Source organism: Rhineura floridana, chromosome 6, assembly GCF_030035675.1.
Source record: "Rhineura floridana isolate rRhiFlo1 chromosome 6, rRhiFlo1.hap2, whole genome shotgun sequence".
Classification (NCBI taxonomy): Eukaryota; Metazoa; Chordata; class Lepidosauria; order Squamata; family Rhineuridae; genus Rhineura; species Rhineura floridana.
The window spans coordinates 151,243,554-151,264,913 of NC_084485.1; the positions used below are offsets into that span (position 1 = coordinate 151,243,554).

Below are 21,360 nucleotides of genomic sequence, written 5' to 3' on the forward strand. Positions count from 1 at the left end.
TTTGGTTGATTTGTCTGCTGTTCCTGCTCAACTTTCATTATTAGACAATCATGCATGTAAGAGGCCTTTCAAAGAGGCTAATTGTGATATGGCAATCTGTATGGCTTTGGGATTTGGAAGCTGACGGACACTTAGCATTTGAGAAAGAATAGTGTAGATAACTGTGTTAGGAGTTTAGATCTTGGGAACTGTGCGTATTCGATACGTAGCCCAGCCTGCCTTTCCGTTAGAAACCTTCAAATAAGAGAATAAACTCTCCTGAAGTCAGCATTAAGTCAGTTTGCAATATACTAGTAATTTATGTAGCACCCATTTATATAGTATGGGGTGCTGAAATAGTACAGTAAAAATATTTAGAAACAACTTTTAAAGCAGTTTCGTAAAAGGAAGATCATCCTTGGTTGCAGTGTTTAAATGGGATATCTGAGCATCATCTTGGTTTTCTGAATTCTGTACCATCCAAAGTGATATGTATGTAAATTGTAGACAAGGCTTATGTGTGTGGGACATGACATGAATAGACTGTCTTTAGACCAGGGGCTTACGTGAGGGCTAGATCTGATCCACTAAATCATAGGGAGTGGCCCACTCGCCATTGCAGCTTTATCTCCCATTCTGCTCAGGAGAGAAAGCTCTGTTTTTTTTAGAGACCAATCTTAAAGAGCAGACAGGATGCTTTAGGTTTTGTAAAGAGCAGGCAAGAGGGATTTTTTATCTCTGGTCTTGGCTTTAAGCTCAGGTTGGAGAGAAGCCCTCTTTAGAGAATCTCCAGGATAAAATGCAGCATTTCCAGTCACTGGAGGGCTAGAAATGCGGGGGAGAATTGTATGCCTCTATGTTTGATGACTGTGTGTGCTGTACATGCACATACACTAGGCATGCCCAGCACTGGTATGTGGCCCTCAGAGAGATGGCTGCCTGTCTATGCAGCCCTCAGGCCAAAAAAGCAAACCAGACTTGAGGTGAACCAGCACAATTCTCTCCACTCTGGATATACGGATGTTGAGGGATATTGCCTGATGAATTAAGACCCACTAACTCCGCTTAGCCATATTATCCGTTCTTAGCTGCTCTTCTGCCAAGGGGAAAATATAAATTGTGTATTTGACCCCACTGAATATCCTTCTACAGAAGTTCTTGCCTTTAGAATATTAGACATCCCAGCTTACACAAGTAACATATTTGGTCATTATCTAGGTTGGCCTCACTGTGGTAAATGGACAGCTAATGGCTGTGGGAGGCTTTGATGGCACAACGTACTTGAAGACCATTGAAGTGTTTGATCCAGATGCCAACACATGGAGGTAAATAACTTTGAAGATCATAATGAGGAATGTGTTTTACCTTGGAAACAATACTGTGGCTTGGTTCAGATTTAATGTCAGCCCTTGATTGGGTATTACATGAAATAATTTCAGCTCATGCACTCCCTTTTTCCTTGGTGCACTCTGATTCCATACTAACAAGGGATTATGCTGAATGCAAAATTATCAAGGCATAAATCATAGTCAGAAGTGATTGATTGCTGTAAACCGCCCAGAGAGCTTCGGCTATGAGGCAGTATACAAGCACAATAAATAAATAAATAAATAAACTCAGAGCAAGAAAATAATCCCTTGGATGATTAGGGGCTCTTGGGAAAGTTCCTTACATTATTTGAAGCAATAGCACTGGCATTTATCTCAGTTAGTAAACAGGGCTTGTTCAGGTGTTTTATTCCATGGGAACAGTTATGTTTTGGGCCCTTATATGTATCATTCCTACTCAAAACAAGGAGAATGTAATAGGCTGCACCACATTTATTTGAGCATGTTGTCTACCCAGTCTGTCCCTAAAAAAAAAAGGGGAGGCTTTAAACTAGACACTCATGGAGATAACTGTTCCCATTTGGTGCTGGGATTATACTGTTGTACCTCACATCTTCAGAATTTGGCATTGGGTGCAGAATTCAGCACCTAAAGCTTCTGAAACAATAAAAGTAATTTTAAGACTACAGAAGCTTGAAATCTGTGAGTAATGCTGGGTGAAATCTCAGAAACTTTACAAAGTAAGGTTACCAATAGTCAAAGGATGGGGCTCCAGTATCTTCCAAACTAACCCCCATGAGCATCTGATGTGAGTTGTAATCCACGAAAACTTATGCCATAATAAATTTTAACATGACATAAGGCTTTGTTGTTTTTGCTGCAAAATGCTAACATGGCTATCCCTGACTATACACAACATGACTATAACACAAGGTGATATCAATGAGATTAAACGGGAAACCTGTTAACATAACCATCATCCAAGTCTATGCTCCAATGGCAAACACAGAAGACGAGGAACTGGAGAGATTTTACGCAGAAGTACAGGAAGAAATTGATCACACACCAAAACAAGATGTTCTGATAATCATGGGGGATTGGAATGCAAAAGTAGGGCACAGAGAAGAACTAGAAATTGTGGGAAAATGGGGCTTAGGAGATAGAAATGAAGCAGGAGAGTCACTTATTGAATTCTGTGAAGCCAACAATTTGTTTCTTGCAAACACATTTTTTGAGCAACCGAAGAGATGACTGTACACGTGGACATCACCAAATGGTCAATATAGGAATCTGATTGTAATTTCATTCTGGATAATATTTTATTTTGAAATACTGAAACTCAAAATCAATTATTGTGTACGGCGACATTGGTTTTATGTTGAGAATATTTGTAAGAAACATAAAAAACAAACATGTTGCTTGCATAAGTATCCAACCCCCGCACATTAATATTTGGTAGAGCAACCTTTCGCTGCAATAACAGCTTAAGTATCTTGGGGTAGGTATGCATCAGGTTTTCATAGTATTGGAGGGATTTTGGCCTATTCTTCTTGGCAGATTTGCTCGTGGTCGTTCAGGTTGGTTGGATGTCGCTTGTGTACTGCAATTTTCAAAGAGTACCACAGATTCTCAATGGGATTGATATCAGGACTTTGACTTGGCCACTGTAGAACATTCACCTTTTTTGTTCTTGAGCCACTCCAGTGTTGCTTTAGCCTGGTGCTTGGGATCGGTTTCTTATTGAAAAGTGAATTTCTTCCCAAGCTTCTGTTTTTTAGTGGACTAAAGCAGGTTCTATTGTAGTATTTCCCTGTATTTTGCTCCATCCATTCTTCCTTCAATTTTAACAAGATGACCAGTCCCTGCTGATGAGAAGCATCCCCACAAAATGAAGCTGCCACCACCATACTTCACTTTCGGGATGGTGCGTCTTGAGGCATGGGCAGTGTTAGGTTTACGCCACACATAGCGCTTTGAGTTTTGCCCAAAAACTCTATCTTGGTCTTATTTGACCACAAAACCTTTTCCCACATGGCAGCTGGGGCACTCATACTTTCTGGTAAGCTCCAGATGTGCTTTCAGATGGTACTTTTTGAGTAATGGCTTCTTTCTTGCCACCTTCCCATAGACCAGTGTTATGCAGGGCTCTTGATATGCCTGACTGGTGCATCACTCCCAGCCACTGAACTCTGTAGCTCCTTCAGAGTGATTGCTGGCCTCTCTGGTTTCTCTCACAAGTCTCCTTCTTGTTCTAGTGCTGAGTTTTGAGGGACAGCCTTTGTGCCTGGGTGTTGTGATGCAGCTTCCACTTCCTGATTATTGATCCAACTGTGGTCACTGGGATATCCTAACACTTGGATATTATTTTGTAGCCTCTCCCTAATCTATGAATTAGTATTACATGATCTCTCACTTCTATGGAATGCTCTTTGGTCTTCATTTTCCTTCAGATCTAAAGCCTGACCAATGATCCTTCAATAGTGGGGGTTTTATCCTGACAATATGACAGCAACTTTAATAGTTCACAGGTGGAGGCCAATGGTAAGGTAACTGTGTCCTCCATTGGGCAGTTTCTTTCATCTGTGTAAACTGGGAGCTTCCCAGCACAGGGGTGAATACTTATGCAAGCAACGTTTGTTTTTTATGTTTCTTACAAACATTTCCCACCATAAAACCAATATTATCTTACAATAATTGATTTTGAGTTTCAGCTTTTCAAAATAAAATAAAATATCATACAGAACGAAATTACAATGTACCAGTTCAGAAATATGAGAGCATTGGTCAGGGGTCTGAATACTTTCATAAGGCACTTTATACTCTGGACAAGAGGCTACTGTAAGGACAGAATATGGAGAAACCAATTGGTTTGCAATCAGAAAGGGTGTGAGACGGGTGTATTTTATCACCCTATTTGTTTAATCTATATGCAGAACATATACGGAAGGTAGGATTGTACCAAGATGAAAGAGATGTGAAAATTGGAGGGAGAAATATCAATAATTTAAGATATGCAGACGATACCATACTGCTAGCAGAAACCAGTAAATGATTTGAAACAAATGCTGATGAAAGAGGAAAGCTCAAAAGCAGGACTACAGCTGAACATCAAAAAGATTAAAGTAATCTTTATGTAGTAAAGTAAGATTTATGTAACTTTAAAATTGACAATGAGGACATTGAACTTGTCAAGGATTATCATACCTTGGCACAGTCATTAACCAATATGGAGACAATAGTCAAGAAATCAAAAGAAGGCTAGGACTGGGGAGGGCAGCTATGAGAGAACTAGAAAAGGTCCTCAAATGCAAAGATGTATCACTGAACACTAAAGTCAGGACCATTCAGGCCATGGTATTCCCAATCTCTATGTATGAATGTGAAAGTTGGACAGTGAAAAAAGCGGATAAGAGAAAAATCAACTCATTTGAAATGTGGTTGGAAGGAGAGCCTTGCAGATAACATGGACTACGAAAAAGATAAATAATTGGGTGTTAGAACAAATTAAACCAGAACTATCATTAGAAGCTAAAATGATGAAACAGAGGTTATCATACTTTGGACACATCATGAGAAGACATGATTCACTAGAAAAGACAATAATGGTGGGAAAAACAGAAAGGAGTAGAAAAAGAGGAAGGCCAAACAAGAGATGGATTGATTCCCTAAAGGAAGCCATAGACCTGAACTTACAAGAGCTGGTGATTTATAACATATGCTATTGGAGGTCGCTGATTCATAGGATTGCCATAAGTCATAATCGACTTGGAGGCACGTGACAACAAATGCAAATATATATAATTTGCTTAATCTATAGTGGTTGTAGAATTCAGCTTTTCTTAAGACAGTGTGAGCTACTTTAGTGGATTCTGATTTCAGTGATATGTGGACTCTGCATTTTTATTTGTAAAGGCTGAGCTGGAATTTGAATCCAGGTCAAAATTAAAATACTTTCTACTCTGTATTTTCAGAAATAGAGATTGATTGAGATTCCAGTATTGCATAATGTTGCAACTTTTCAGACTTTCTACCTTGAGGGAATCTTTTCGACATACAGAGCCTGTTTATGTCGGCCATAGAATCCCTAGATTTGGGGGCATGTTCTAGAACAGGGGTGGGCAAACTGAGTAATTTACAGTAGATTGTCAGATTTCTGACTCCAAAGTGTATAGCAACAAAATGACTTGTCCCACCACCTGTCCTAATTTATATTGCTGAAATGAAGAGTAGATTTTTGTGTGGGAGGACTGATACTCAAAATTAGTTCCTGGGCTCAGAATTGGGGGTCCCAATTCTACATGGGGCATGCATGAGGTCTTTGGAGGAAGAGAACAAAATGAAGCCCTGTTGCATGAGTGGAAGTTTGTTTCACTCTCGCATGGACAGCACTGGACACAACTCTTTCGTTTTATTTTCCTATTTTTGGTAGGGGGGTGCAGGGGGGTGAAGATACTGTGCTCCAGAAAGTTTTGAGGCTCAGGTTGATTGTTTTAGACAGATTAAGTAGAGATGTGTCTCATATGGGCTAAAACAAATCAAGTTATGTTCCAAAGTAACTAATTTTGTATTAAGAAATATGCTTTTTATTAAAAATGAAAGCAAAGCCTCAAGATGCTGATTTCTGCACTAGCTTGCACAATTGGCCCTGTGTATGCGGAGGCCATGGTAGTTGAAGGTGAAACCTTCTGGCCCGGCCAGCTTCTTTCTGCAACCATGATAAGAAGCTGGCATTCTTTAAAAAAAAGTGAGGGCTGATGTCTTGGGCATGCTCTGCTTTCTATGCTGGTCTGGCTGTGGCCTCAGATTGCTAGATCCACTGTCAAAAATTCTTTATTATAGGACAAACTAAGTAAATTAGACTGCAATCCTATACTTGCTTATCTTGAAATAAACCCCACTGAACTCAGTAGTACTTCTGCGTAGACATGCATAGGATTACATTGTGAAAATGCTTTTGAAAGAGAATGTGGCTACAACTATTTAAAGTTGAAGCATTGTCATATGGGACCTTCCCATAATGTAGCCATTTGGAGACCACCAATGTTGACTGCCATATCTTTGTTTCTTGCACTTCCTGTTCTGTAAGAAGAGGGGCTAAATCAGAATAACAAAATGTGCCTTTTCTTTGCAGACTGTATGGAGGAATGAACTATCGTCGACTTGGAGGTGGAGTGGGAGTTATCAAAATGACACACTGTGAATCCCATATATGGTAAAAAGCCAATGGAAGAGAAATTTGTGTTCATTATTGAAACTGGTCACCTTGGTGACTACTGAGCTCTGAGGCTCTAGTAAAACTGAGATCACATTTCTTCACTGATGCCTCTTCCTATAAGACTATAATGGATGTTGCAAGTATATTTCCCCTCCTCTACTAGTTACAGACCAGACTAAGCAACTCCAGGAACCTACCTGGAACACATAGTTTTTCTTGTCTTTGTCACTCCATCTCAATTTTACTGTTACTGGAATGCAATGTTACAAGCAATGAAGACCTCAGGGTGTATATGGATTCCATCAGAGTGAGGAGCTTATTCAGAGGTACACAAGGCGTCTGCCCAGATGAAAGAATGTTTATCGGAAACATCATTGGTTTTGTTTATGGAGGATGTAGTCAAGCAGGGTCTTCATGCTCAGTTTAAATGAATGGGAGTTGCATTAGAGCCCATTCATTTCAACCAGGGCTGTGGAGTCGGTATGCTAAATCTTTGACTCCAACTCCGACTCCTCTATTTTTTTACACTCCGACTCCACCCAAAATTGCTTCCGACTTCGACTCCATAGCCCTGGAAAGTGCTGTAAATGTCTTTTTAAATTGGAAGCTCTCGTAGGAGCATTTTTATCGCTGCCTGAATATGCGTTGATCTTGGCGTCACAGCATTTGTCTTCATCTGGGTCCTGTGTCATACACTGACACACAAAATGTTTTCCATCTTGAGTTATGGTGAAATGCTCAAATACAGCTGACTTCATGGGAAGCTTCTTTGACATTTTGAAAAAATTTGTCAATCAAAATTTATTTTGAAGTCGGAGTCGGTATATTTCTACCAACTCCGACTGAACCCAAAATTGCTCCCGACTCCACAGCCCTGATTTCAACAAGGCTTAGGTAGGAGATGCTGTTGCAGGAATTTGACAGGCATTGGGCAAACCTTTCTATATGCTGAAATCCATTCCATTTTATTTCTACCATGCTGTTGATACCATAAGGTGATGGCCCTCCCCCTCCTTGTGAAATTTTGATGAGTAGCTACATTAGATGCACCTTTCTGAAAGAGGCTGTTTGTAAGCTCTGGCCTACGGAGAAAATCTTTAAAAGCACAGAGCTATCCAATAAAGTCCTTCTTGTTGTTGGCAATGCTGCAGTAAGAGCAAAGGATTAAAACTCATGGTACTGGAACAAGGAATAGAACTATAAAAATTTGGGCAGTCTCCCAGGAAGTTCTCCTGCACAAGTCCCACTGAACTGAATGGGAGGAGCACAGTAGTACTTCTGTGCTGCTCCTATTCCTTTCCGTGGTGATTGTGCAGGAAAATGTCCTTGTATAGATTTCATGCTCAAACTGCATCAGCTTTGTATTTCCTACAGTGGGCATAGTAGGAACATGAACTAGTGTGACTTTAGTACATAAATGCAAATCTGAGATATTCTTACAGGCATTTGACTTAATGAAAAAAAGTACTGCATCATAAATAGGCTACCTATTATCTGTTATTAATTTCACAACACTTGCTGCAGGTAGTGTGTGTATATGTATATATATACACACACACTTAATGAAATGGTAGCTACATCTCTGGCTTTGAAGGCATAAAGATGACTGCCTTATCATATACATCTGAAAGAAGTGGTTAGAATTATAAGCATTATGACTTTCTTTAAACTGCCATCTTTTACCCTAAAGGCGAGACTCCGTCACCGTCATTTATTACTCCATCAATAAATTATTGGGCGTTAGGGCAAGGGATGGGGAAGCTGTGGCCCTACAGTCGTTGGTTGCACTCTGGCTCCCATCATCCCCAGCCAGCATGACCAGTGATGACAGGAGGTGAAGTCCAACGGCAACAGCTGGAGGGGCTATAGGTTCACCACCCCTAATTCACGAGCAAAGGACAGAAAGGAAAACTGATAGCAGCATTGGGTGTGGTGGGTTACAAGGAATGCCCATGAAACTAAGTTGTGTTTTACTTCCTTTAAAAAGTAGCTTTATTTGTAAACTTCCATGTCTTTGGGTGGGTTGGGGACTTAACACAAGTGGAGTTTTAAGGAAGAGAGGAAGCCCTTCTTTGTGCCCTGACAGTTGGTATTCTTGTGTTTACATTCTGAATGTTTGCACCTTTACAAAGAGAAAGTATTCTGTAAACACTTGTTTACATATCATTTGTGCTTTTTCTAGCATGAGTTAATTTGTATAAATAGTGTTACCTTAATAAAATCAATTGGTGTGTGTTTTCTCATGACTCACCTGACAGAACAGAGCTCTCAGATATACTACATCTATAAAATTACTTGGACTCAAAACTTTGGGCTGCTTATTTCAAAACAGTATGTGAGCAAAGCAGCTCTGTATTTCTTTAATATGATAGTATCAAATTCATGTGCAGCTGAAGCCCGGGCATACACCAGTGCACTGGACAAAATGAACTGTGATCAAAGAAACTGCACTGTCATTATAATCACAGAAATCACTATTCAAATACAGCACCTGCTGCATTATTTGTAGGGTTTATAGTTTAATGATCCATGATAGTTTGAGGCAGGTGTGAGGCCTTTAATCAGATATTTAACCATGAAGATAGAAATGCTGACCTCCTTGCACTGGAGACACAGCAAGTGAACAATTAGCAAGAAGAATCACACGTGCACAAAAGCAGCTTACAAGTCATCACTGTAATGGATATATTTTCTGTAACTGAAGTACAACAAAAAATCCATCACATTGTTTTTGAAACTGCCAGTTCTGTGAGCAGTGACAGAATTCCTATCAGATGCTGGGCATGGAGAATCTGCAAAAAAAAGTTGGAGAATGTTTTAAAAAGTTGCCGTTGGATCAAAATAGCATGTAAATACAGCTTATTCATCTAGAAGTATTTAAGCTATCAAAACAACCCCTCTGAACCAGTTTTGTTTAATTAATCTGCAAAGTTCCCTCTGTTACTTACCTGTAGTGATAAAAAGGGGGTGGAAGAAGAAATATGACAGGAGTGGGGAGGAAAAGAGATTTTCCCTTCATGACCTGAAATGAAAACCACTGAAAACTTTGGGAATATCTGGAAGCCTTGATTTGTTTTTTCGGAAGTATAAGCACAATATTTGCAAAGCAGTATTTTAGAATATTGTTACACTGCTAATTCACACTGCTACAAACATCAGATATAAAATCTTTGAGTGACTATGGAATAGCTGTGCTTCACTGGGTGGTTCTTCTGACCAGATGGTGGATGTCCAACCTGTCCTGGATGGGGTTGCACTCCCCCTAAAGGAGCAGGTTCATAGCTTGGGGGTTCTCCTAGAACCATCTCTGTCACTTGAGGCTCAGGTAGCCTCAGTGGCACAGAGTGCCTTCTACTAACTTCGGTTGGTGGCCCAGCTATGCCCCTATCTGGACAGGGATAACCTGGCTTCAGTTGTCCATGCTCTGGTAACCTCCAAGTTAGATTACTGCAATGCCCTCTATGTGGGGCTGCCTTTGAAGACGGTTCAGAAACTGCAGCTTGTACAAAATGCAGCAGCCAGATAGGTAACAGGGACCAGACGGTTCAAACATATAAAACCGATTCTGGCCCACTTGCACTGGCTGCCTGTTATGTTTCTGAGCTCGATTCAACATGCAGGTTTTAACCTATGAAGCCTTACGTGGCTTGGGACCACAATACCTGATAGAACGCCTCTCCTGACATGAACCCACCCGTACACTGCAGTCAACATCAAAGGCCCTCCTCCGGGTGCCTACTCTGAGGGAAGCTGGGAGTCTGGCAACAAGGGAGAGGGCCTTCTCAGTGATGGCCCCCAAATTATGGAATGATTTGTTTGATGAGGTGCGCCTGGCGCCAACACCGCTATCTTTTCGGCGCCAGGTCAAGACTTTCCTCTTCTCCCAGGCATTTTAGCACGTGTTTTTAAATTATTATTTTTAAATGTGTTTTTAAATTTGTATATTTGTTTTTAATGTTTTTAATTGTTGTAAACCACCCAGAGAGCTTCAGCTATGGGGCGGTATACAAATGTAATAAATAATAGTAATAAAACATCCATCTATTTACAATTTGTCACTCTCAAAAGTGTATCAACTTTGCATGTGATCAAACAGCTCCCAGTATTGTTAGAAAGTTCTAAAGCAAGTCTCCCTTTACTATTAGTGCTAAGTGAGCCAGGCTCCATACCTTTATTTTCCCAACAGAATGGACAGAGGCTACAGAAGTAGAGACTTTCACCAGTCTCGCAGCTGACAGGTAGATCTTGAAGTGTCTGTGAAAGTGATTGTAAAGGCAGTCCATGAATAATTCCACTTCTTCTTGTCCAACTTCTCCTGGAGTGCTATGGATTGAATCCCAAAGGGCTTTTGCATCTTCAGGATGGATAGCATAGGAAATATCCAGAGGGTAAGCAGGGCCGGGTACTGAGAAAGTCAGCTCTGTTGCAGCCATATGATTTTCCATATAACACCCAGTCCATATTGCAGCCATCCAGGCAAGATTGATAGGGGTGATGTGCAAGGGGCTTAAACAACAGTCAAAGGTCTGCTGAAGCCAAGTTTCTACAAGGAGCATGAGACCTTTTGCCCCACTTACAAGGAACAAGGGCAGACAAGTGAAATCCTCCATGACCGTCACAAAAATGTCATTTCCACCAGTACAACTGAACCAGCCCGTCCATACCACTTTGCCTTCTTCATTTTTAGCTGCCGCCTGAGACCTCTGCATGATCTAGGGAAAAATGATAAGCACATGGACAATGCACATATTGCAACTATGAAATTGCTTGAGTCAATATAATTTTGTAACCCATCCTACAATTCATTTGTTATGGTAAGCAAAAACTAGGTAAGTATTAATAGGAGTCATTTCCCTCAGTAGTTCAACACTAAGGGCTGCACACCTGCCTGCCAACCCTCATCTCATCCCCTAGACCTTGCTATTCATCCTCTCTGCACTCCCTCTCACATACTAGCCTTTTAGACTTGGGGTATGGAGCCTTTTTAGCTCCTATATGTGGGCTAACTGACAGGTGGGCGCAGTATCTTGGAAAATTTGCTCTCATGCTGTAGACAACTGGAAGACCTTCCTTTTTCAACAAGCCTTTTAAATAGAGACCTCATCCCAGTTTGCATCTATGTTGGAATTACTTTTTTAGTTGTTTTTAAAGATTTTTTTAAAAGATGTTTTCTTTTAATATGTTTTAGTATTTTGTTTTTAAGATGTTTTAGAGTGTTTTTAGTGTTTTTGTTTGCGGCTCAGGGCTCCTTCTAGGAGGAAGGGCAGGATATAAATTTAATAAAATAGTTTGCAGCATTATCTGTCAGCAGCCGAGCAAACTGCAGCATAACAGTCTTACGCACACAAACAGATATAAGAAATGTTTACAGCACCTATCATATTGATAGCCTTCACAGCCACTGATCCGATGCATGTTTTCACAGAAATTCTCATAGAATCATAGAACAGTAGAGATGGAAAGGGCCTACAAGGCCATAGGGTCCAACCCCCTGCTCAATACAGGAATCCAAATCAAAGCATTCCCAACAGATGCTCTTCAAGCTGCCTCTTGAATGCCTCCATTGTCAGAGAGCCCACTACCTCTCTAGGTAATGGGCTCCATTGTCGTATGGCTCTAACAGGAAGTTTTTCCTGATGTCCAGTCAAAATCTGGCTTCCTGCAACTTGAGCCCATTATTCTGTGTCCTGCACTCTGGGACGATCGAGAAGAGATCCCGGCCCTCCTCTGTGACAACCTTTCATGTACTTGAAGAGTGCTATCATATCTCCCCTCAGTCTTCTCTTCTCCAGGCTAAACATGCCCAGTTCTTTCAGTCTCTCCTCATAGGGCTTTGTTTCCAGTCCCCTGATCATCTTTGTTGCCTTCCTCTGAACTCATCAGGATTCTGAATTCATCAGGATTTACTTCCCAAAAAGTAACTTAGAATGGCAGGCAAATGGCTTTAAAAAGATAGCGATATGCCATGAATTTAACAGGTCTATCAATGGCTATAGGGAACCTCCAGGTTCAGAAACAGTATTGTAAGGTTATCACCACCACCCCTCTCTCAAAATGCTGTGCTCTCTGCATGAGGAGGAAGTCACTTCTTCCCTTTTTGGGCAGAGAAACCCTTTGAAAGTACAGAGCCAGTTGGATCCACACTTTCAATATTCTAAGCTCTGCATGGCCTCTGTGTGTTGATAATTGAAGGGGATTCACGTGCCTGCCGGCTGCCTGCCTTTGATGTTAGAGTTGTTCTCTGTTGCAATTTTTCAGAACCACTTTTCAAGAAAAATACATAATTGAGACTGTGTGAAAAGTATTCAGATTAACTCACCTATTGTTTTAACCATGCTTCCCTAGTGTCGAAACCAAATCCATTTTATTTAAGAACAGTGAGATAACAATAGTGTTATACCAAGGTGAATGAGTGACTTTGCTAGACTGTGTGCAACAGTATCCTTCAAAACTGTTAATACAAACCCAAAGGTGTTTTAATGATAGGGACTATACTACCTACTTGTATGAGAACTGCTGCTGGTTCCTGTTCTGTGGTTTTCAAAGCTGAGAATGAGGAGAACTTCACTTTAAATGCAAGATCGGATTCAACTTCCACTGCAAGCCTCTTCTGCTTCTCAGCTGCAATAAAGAGACTCAACTGTCTAGAATATTCATTCAGCTGTCCATAAGAGAAGTTGTACAGAGGAGTAACACTGTATAAAGTCCATTGTTTACAGAGAAGCAAGCCTATCTGAGGATCAGCATTTTCCTGGAACAGGAAGAAGAGGTTTTTAAGTTTCAAAAATGCAGACAAATGGCATCTACAGTTTACACTTTCCAGCCAAATTTCCAAAAGTGGAGGAAGTTTTAATATGAACAAGTACTTATTATGCTTTGTATTAAACAATTTTTTAAGAACCTTTGGTTCATCCAACTCTATTCTGCAACTAATTTAACAACTCACTCGCACCCTACATCACCAGTCTTAGTATTTTCCCATGCCACCATACAGAGGTTCAGATCCTCTTTCACCCTGTCTTTCCTCTGCCACCTGGAACAGGTAAAGCAGAGGTATTATGGCAGAGCAGCTGCAACAAAAAGGAGAAGGGCACCTTAATATATAAACTAGAAGGGGGGGGAGGAAAAGGGCCCCTACAATAAGCATCCAGCTAATGTAATGAGAAAATGTAATGTACCATATAAAAGTCATGTGGCCCAGGGATCCCGGACAGTAAATACATACTTTGCATACACATGCTGTTCAGAATTTTCTCAAACTAGGTGGTGCTAAGCAAGCCACTTTAAACCTTAGATACTTGAGGCTATAAATACCAACTAACTTGACTGAAGCGGTGTAAGATTATTAAAAACACCAATGGTACTAGTAGTTAGAATGTATGTAATATATTAAAAACCAAATCATTGAATCAGAGTTGGGAAATATTTCAAAGCCTAGGCCAGCATTACCTTTTCAGGAGATAGTATCCGTTTCAAGACCTTTGTAGTCAGTTGTACACTCTCACACTCACACATACTCTTATATAGACTATTACACAGAGTACAATAATATCACTTCTGTTTCCTTTCTTCTGGTCCAAATTGTCCCAGAACTACTACTGATAAACTCTTACCCTAATTTTTCTTCTTTGCACCAAATAAAAAGCTACAATATCTTCCAATTGTTTGCCAGCTATACCAAGCCCACCAAAGAGTTACCTGCAGGTAAAGAGTAGGTAGAATCATGCGCTTAGCTGGGGTATGACTAAACGGGCTTCCTTTCCTGAGGGATACAACACCCTTTGAAAGATGTGCAGTGTTAGAGAAGTTCACTCCATGGTCTGCAGTTTTTCCTCCAAAAGCAGTCATTCTTCTGGAGCCAGAAGTCCTAGTACCCTCTACATACTGGTAGTTACCCATCAATAGGCAAAAAGGAACAAAAGTTAGGCTAGTTTATACAAAATAAGAAAATGCAAACGATCACTGAGCTCACAAAGGGCTGAAGCCAGGCAAGGTGTACTGAAGGGGAGGTGGAGAAGAGTGCTAAGGAATTCTAACACAGCCCTGTTGAATACTAGACTAATGGATTGAAAATAAATTTGGGGACAGTGCAACAATCTATTTCACTCCTTGATCCATATTTTGAAGAGAGAACAAAATAAAAATAGCACAAGAAATTGTGGTTTGGCAACTGAACATGAACAAAGAATGCTCCAAACACAGGCACACTTACTTAGGAAGCCATCCCAGTGAACTGGGAGTAAACATGAATAGGATCAAGCTGGACAAAGTTTTTCATTTTAACTACTGTCACCCCTTTGTACAGCACAAGACTTGCTACTTTCCTAATGAGCTTATTATTTAACTCAGCATGTTATTTACTCTTTATTTGAAGAAGTGCCTTTCCTCATATCCACCACCCAGCTTTGAGTTCTTCAAAGGTACAGCCCATTATGTGATGATGCTATATAGGGCCTTCTGCATCCTGGTACCTGATCTGTGGAACTCCCTTCCCTTTGGAAATATAGTTGTATCTCTCGCCAATAACCTCTTGGCATGAACTTAAAATTGTCTTTTCATCAGGTATTTAGAACAGGAGCGTAAGCCTGTGTACCTTCATGTCTGCTCCACAGGTTTTTTTTTTTTATGAAACTGGGTTTAGCTTGCTTTAAACTAATGCTTATGTTTATATCTGAATTGGTTACTCTGTACACTGGCTGGGGATCCTACAGGACAAAAGATGACCTACAAATAAATAAATACAGCAGGTGCGAATTCGCATAACTAAATGACAGTCTCCCTGCACAGAGAAAACGACCATGCTAAGGGAGATAGCATACTGGAAGGAAGCACACGCAGTTCCAAATAGGAGAGGGTGTTTTTTTTTGCCGTGAGGAATACAAAGGAGCATCCAGATACGGAAGCTTCCACCTGTAATAGAAAGTGGTACAGCCCAGAAACAGGCTTCTCACCTCAGTAAGAAACAAGCAGATTCCCGCAACAACCTCGTCAGAGCACGACACATTTTATAAGAAATCCAACAAAGAATGGAGGGGAAGGGCAGATAACGCCCTAACTCACCCGTGAAGGAAAGTGAACTCAACCCCCACGAGATCTTTCCTTACCTGTTGCTGAACCTGCGCCATCATCGGCAACCGTGAGAAAGCCTCCTTCTCCCCCCCGACTAGACAAACAAATAAATAGAAGCCTTGTGTGAGTGTGGCGGGCGATTTTAAAAAATATGCCTCCCAGCAACCAGTTCGGCGGCGGGACTGTTCTGCGCATGCTTTGGAAACTTGGGATATTGATTGGTTGCTTTTCGAGGCGCTGCTGTCACTGCTAGTGTTTATTCAGGCTTCATACAGTCGTGGTGAAGGCATAGCGAAATTATTTCTGCCCAAACTAATGATGGCGACTATGGCTGCTGTGGTGGCTGCGAAGGGACAATTCACGTGGCCAATGAAAAACGTGGAGACATGCGTAATCCTTAGATTAGTGGTCCGGCGGGAGACAGAGTGAGAGTGCGGAGTGAGGAGTTTAGTCCACCGCAGAGTTTGGTGTTTTGATTTCTTTGCTAGGGCCATGCGTGGGTTGAACACACCTCTGTCGTTATTGTTCTGCAAAGGGGCAGCCAAGTCCTGGGTCAGGTACATTTCTAGTACTTGGACGATTAATGCAGACGTGACCCCTCCAGGTTTGTAATACTCGTGGGCCGGGATAAGGTGTAACACCGGTCGGCGGAAAGTGTGGTGTGAACGTTTTTGTTATTGTCAGGAGCGGGACACTGTGTACGCTTCATATTGGACTCCACAACTAAAATGTCTTTCTTCTCTGGGTATATACAGTGTATGCCTGCCAGCTTCGGTGACCATTGCATCTGATGGAGTGGACTGGGCTTTAGCTCCCAGAAATTGATGTTCATTAGCTGTGTAAGATGGCTAGTGACATTAGATATTATCCAGATACCTTGTACAATTTTTAATTAATTCTACATTATAAGAACAAAAGAGCCTGCTGGATCAGGCTAGTGACGGATGTAGTGCAACATCCTCTTCTCACAGTGGCTAACCAGGTGCCTACGTGACAGGATCTGAGCGCAAGAGAACTCTCCCCTCCTGCAGTTTCCAACAAATGGTATTTTGAAGCATATTGCCTCTGACTATGGAAGCAGAGCATAGCTGTCATGGCTAGTAGCCATTGATAGCCTTATCCTCCTTGAATTTGTCTAATCCTCTTTTAAAGCCATGTTGGTGGACATCACTGCCACTTCTGGAAGCACATTCCATAGTTTAACTATGCAGTGTGAAGTAGTACTTTCTTTTGTCTGTCCTAAATCTTCCAACATTCAGCTTTGTTGGATGGCCATGACTTCTAGCGTTATGAGAGAGGGAGAAAAACTTTTCTCTATCCATTTTCTCTATGCCATGCAAACTTTTATGCACTTCTATCATGGCAATCTCTTACTCTATCTCTTACTCACCTTTTCTCTAAACTAAAAACCTGAAATGCTGCAACCTTTCCTCATAGGGGAGTCACTCCATCCTCTTGGTCATTTTAGTTGCCCTTTTCTGAACCTTTTCCAACTCTACAATATCGTTTTTGAAGTGAGGCAACCAGAACCATACACAGTATTCCAAATGCTGTAGCACCATAGATTTGTATAACAGCATTATGATACCTGCAGTTTTATTTTCAATACATTTCCTATTGATCCCTAGCATGGAATTTGTCTTTTTGACAGCTGCCACACATCTTCATCGAGCTATCCACCAAGCCTCCAAGGTCTCATTCCTGGTCAGTCACTGACAGTTCAGACCCCATGAGTGTATATGTGAAACTGAGACTTTTTTACTAGCAATATGCATAATTTTCACTTGTTTACATTGAATTGTATTTGCCATTTTACTGCCAAATCACACAGTTTGGAGAGGTCCTTTCGGGGCTCTTTGGAAACCCATTTTATTTTAACCACCCTGAACAATTAAGTATCATCAGCAAACTTAGCCACCTCACTCCTCACCCCTAACTCTAGATCGTTTATGAACAAGTTTAAAAGCTCAGGTCCTAATACTGATCCTTGGGGGACTCCACTTTCTACATCCCTCCATTGGGAGAACTGCTTTCTGTTTCCTAGCCAGTTCCTGATCCACAAGAGGACCTCTCCTTTGATTCCATGACTGTTAAATATATTCAGAAGTCTTTGAGGTACCTTGTTGAAAGTTGTATGAAAGTCCAAGTACACTATGTCAACTGGATCATCACTATCTGTATGCATGTTGACACTCTCAAAGAACTCTAATAGGTTAGTGAGACAGAACTTCTCCTTGCAGAAGCCATGCTGGTTCTCCTTCAGCAGGGGTGCTTCTTCTATATGCTTGGTTATTTTATCTTTAAAAGAAAAAACATTAAGCTAACCAGCTTGTTATTTCCAGGACGTCCACAGATCCCTTTTTAAAGATTGGTGTTACATTGGCCACTTCCAGTCCTCAGGTGTGGAGACTGATCTGAGGGACAAGTTACATATTTTTGTTAGAAGATCAGCAATTTCATATTTGAGTTCTTTGAGAACTCTCAGAAGATGCCACCCGGACCCGGTGATTTCTCAGTTTTTATTTTGTCTATTAATACTATAACTTCATCTCTTATCACCACTATTTGCCTCAGTTCCTCAGAGTCCCTTCCTGCAAGTTAGCTGAGGCACAGGGATCTGCCCTGTATCCTCCACTGTAAAGACAGATGCAAGGAATTCATATAGCTTCTCTGCAGTCTCCTTATCCTGCTTTAGCACACCTTTGATTGCCTTGTCATCCAACAGTCCCACTGCCTCCCTAGATAGTCTCCTGCTTGTAATGTATTTAATTTTGTTGTTGGCCTCTATGTTTTTAATGTGCTCCTCAAATTCTTTTTTAGCATCCCTTATTGTCTGCTTGCATTTCTTTTGCCAAAGTTTGCATACCTTTTTATTCTCCTTATTCAGATCACAATTCCATTTTTTGAAGGAAGCCTTCTTGCTTCTAATAGCTTCTTTGACTCTGCTTCTTTACCACGCCAGCATCTTCTTGGCCCAGTTGGTACCTTTCCTGATCTGCAATATGCCCTCCAGTTGCGTGTTTAATATTGTGTTTTTAAACAGCTCCCAGACACTTTGGAGTGATTTGACCCTCACGACTTTGCCTTTCAACTTTCTTTTTACCAATCTCCTTATTTTGGGAAGTTTCCTCTTTTGAAGTCAAATGTGACAGTGTTGGGTTTTCTCTGCAACTGGCTATCTACATGTCTGTTTAATTTAATAGCACTATGGTCACTGCTGCTAATTGGTTTGGCAACACTTACATGTCACACCAGGTCCTGAGCACCACTTAAGACTAAGTCCAAGGTTGCCACCCCTCTAATTGGTTCCATGATCAACTGTTCTAGGGCACAGTCATTTAGGGTATCTAGAAATGGTTCCTCTTTGTTGTGACTAGAACACATATGTAGCCAGTCTGTGCCAGGGTACTTGAAGTCACCCATTATTACAACATTTCCTAGTTTGAATGCTTCCTCTATTTCATTTTTCATCTCAAGATCTCCTTGAGCATTTGATCATGGAATTGATAGAACATCCCGAGGACTAAACTACTCTTGCAGCCCAGTATCACCATCCACAACAATGTTGTGGAGGATTCTTTTAGGGTATCTAGCTTGTTGGATTCAATGCTCTCTTTCACATATAGAGCAATACATCTTTCCCTGTCCTTCTGTCATATCCACTTAGGCTATAACTCTTATAAAGCCCCATTGAACTCAGTGGGACTTACTTCTGCATAGACATGTATAGGATTGCATTGTTAATATCACTCATGATCGTAACTGGAATCTGTAACTGTCTTGATAATCTTTGATACACTGTTGAAAACTTTATTTGAATTCTTTACACTTATTATGAATCTCATTATATCTAATTGTTCTTTTCTTTGCCCAAGATGTCAATAGTTTTGTTAACCGGACCAAAACTTGTGGGGAATTGCGCTCTGCTCATGTAGGTCAAGAGGTCACTCTTTGCGGATGGATTCAGTATCGGAGGTAAATAGAAAGTAAATGTACCCAGGATGGTTATATTGTGGGTGTTAGGGCAAATTTTAAGTCAACTAAGAACATAAGAATTGCCTTTCTGGGTCAGACCAAGATCCATCTAATCTAGAATCCTATTTCCAAGAAACATCAGCCAGATGGCTTCTGGGAAGCCCAACAACAGGACATGAAGCCCATAAGCCTCCTCCATTGTTTGCCCTGTAACAGCTGATATTTAGACACATGCTGCAGCTGAAGAAAAAGGTTCTGTTTGGCTATTGTGGCAAATAGCCATTGTCCTCCATTAAAATTAATCCTCTTTTAAAGTCTTCCATAAATCTGTGGCCATCACCATATCTTTCTTGCTTTGTCTGTCCTGAATCTATGACCATAATTTGATATTTGCCATGTCCTCCAGAGTTGTCTTTTTTTGAACTAAAAGTCCTGAAACAGTTTAGCATGTCCTTATAGGGAAGGTGCTACATCCTCCGGATCATTTTGGTTGCCCTTTCCGCATCTTTTCCTACTCTGCAACAGTCATCTTTTTTTTTTTTTTTTTTTGGATGATGGGGCAACAGTGTTTGAACACAAACCGTTGTCTGGGCATTCTGCCATTTCAACTGAAGTTGGTGGGTAACCGGGCTTTTGTTGTGATTTTTAATTACATTTATATCCTGCTTTTCTTCCAGTGAGTTCAAGACAGTGTGCAGTGTTCTCCTTCCCCATCCCATTTTATCCTCACAGCAATCTTGTAAGGTAGACTAGGCTGCAAAATATTGATGGGCCCAAGAGGTTTATAGCTGAGTGGAGATTTGCAGCTGGGTGTCCCCAGTCCTAATCCATCATTCTAAGCTCTATATTATATCCCTCTAGATAGCTTTATTTCTTCCTTTTCTCTTAAAAACTAAATACCTTGTATATTCTGAAAGCACATGAAGTTACCGCCTTGCTGCAGCTAAGTAGGCCCGGGACTGATTAGTGCCTGGATGGGTGACCACGTGGGAACCACATGTAGGCTGCCTTGGGTTCCATGATGGAAGAAAGGTGGGATATAAAAGCATATGGAGTTATTAGTACTAGGCTACATTGTGCTCTTGTTCAGTTGAATTAATTAATTAATATCCCACTCTTCCTCCCAGTAGGAGCCCAGGGCGGCAAACAAAAACACTAAAAGCAATTTAAAATATCTTAAAAACAGACATTAAAATATATTAAAACAAAACATCTTTAAAAATATCTTTTTTAAAAAGCTATTCCAACACAGAAGCAGACTGGGATAAGGTCACTACTTATACCTTGTTGAAAACAGAACTTTCAAATATAGCCCTGTTAACTCACAGTTAATACATGAGAGGAAGTGGGGTTGCACCAAATGGCCTCTTTCCCTGGAATCCACACAAAGAAGCCTCGCTTCCTGTTCACATGTTGATGTTAACCATGAGTAGAATATGGCTTATGTGTGTGCTTCGGATCTTAGTTTTTATTACTGGAGTTCAGACCATCCTTGATGGAGAAATGTAACAGGTTTGACTTCTTGTTTTCTTTTGGGGGGCATTTAGAATAGAGCACTTCAATTGTGATTTTGACATGTATCAAGAATCTTCTTTAGACATAATCCACTGGGAAATTCTCCTACACAAGCAGTATGGAAATGAAGAGGAGTGGCACCAGTAGCTTCTGACTATATAACCATTTGTACAATTTCACTAGTGCTTTCATAGGAGAGTTTCATGGTGGATTGTGCATCTGGGAATGAATGCAACAAAATGGGTCTCTTCTTGCTTCCCTGGAGATACTGTCTTCAGA

The 21,360-nt window shown here is 40.8% G+C and overlaps 3 protein-coding genes across 5 annotated transcripts in view; 2 read left to right on the top strand and 1 right to left on the bottom strand.

The window, feature by feature from the left end:
- The window catches only part of KLHL20 (kelch like family member 20), a 40,356-nt gene extending 30,520 nt beyond the window's left edge, over positions 1 to 9,836 (top strand). The window contains exons 11-12 of the mRNA XM_061634099.1: positions 1,198 to 1,304; positions 6,439 to 9,836. Coding sequence (XP_061490083.1) covers positions 1,198 to 1,304; positions 6,439 to 6,523 — 192 coding nt within the window. The 3' untranslated portion in view covers positions 6,524 to 9,836. The remainder of the gene's footprint in view (positions 1 to 1,197; positions 1,305 to 6,438) is intronic.
- Positions 9,180 to 15,914, bottom strand: CENPL (centromere protein L). Of its 3 annotated transcripts, none has more exons than XM_061634104.1 (5): positions 15,627 to 15,909; positions 14,221 to 14,406; positions 13,025 to 13,273; positions 10,692 to 11,234; positions 9,180 to 9,314 (listed from the first exon to the last, which is right to left on the bottom strand). In XM_061634104.1, the coding sequence occupies exons 1-5, from the start codon at positions 15,648 to 15,650 to the stop codon at positions 9,243 to 9,245; spliced, it is 1,074 nt and encodes a 357-aa protein (XP_061490088.1). In that variant the 5' UTR covers positions 15,651 to 15,909; the 3' UTR covers positions 9,180 to 9,242. The 3 variants fall into 3 exon arrangements, with proteins under 3 accessions (XP_061490088.1, XP_061490087.1, XP_061490090.1); XM_061634103.1 differs by lacking the exon at positions 9,180 to 9,314 and adding an exon at positions 9,452 to 9,544 and having other exon boundaries at positions 15,627 to 15,911; XM_061634106.1 differs by lacking the exons at positions 9,180 to 9,314; positions 14,221 to 14,406 and adding an exon at positions 9,452 to 9,544 and having other exon boundaries at positions 15,627 to 15,914.
- DARS2 (aspartyl-tRNA synthetase 2, mitochondrial) overlaps positions 15,840 to 21,360 on the top strand; it is a 33,925-nt gene continuing 28,404 nt past the window's right edge. Inside the window, exons 1-2 of the mRNA XM_061634098.1 lie at positions 15,840 to 16,195; positions 19,467 to 19,566. Of these exons, the coding sequence (XP_061490082.1) occupies positions 16,084 to 16,195; positions 19,467 to 19,566 (212 nt within the window). The 5' untranslated portion in view covers positions 15,840 to 16,083. The remainder of the gene's footprint in view (positions 16,196 to 19,466; positions 19,567 to 21,360) is intronic.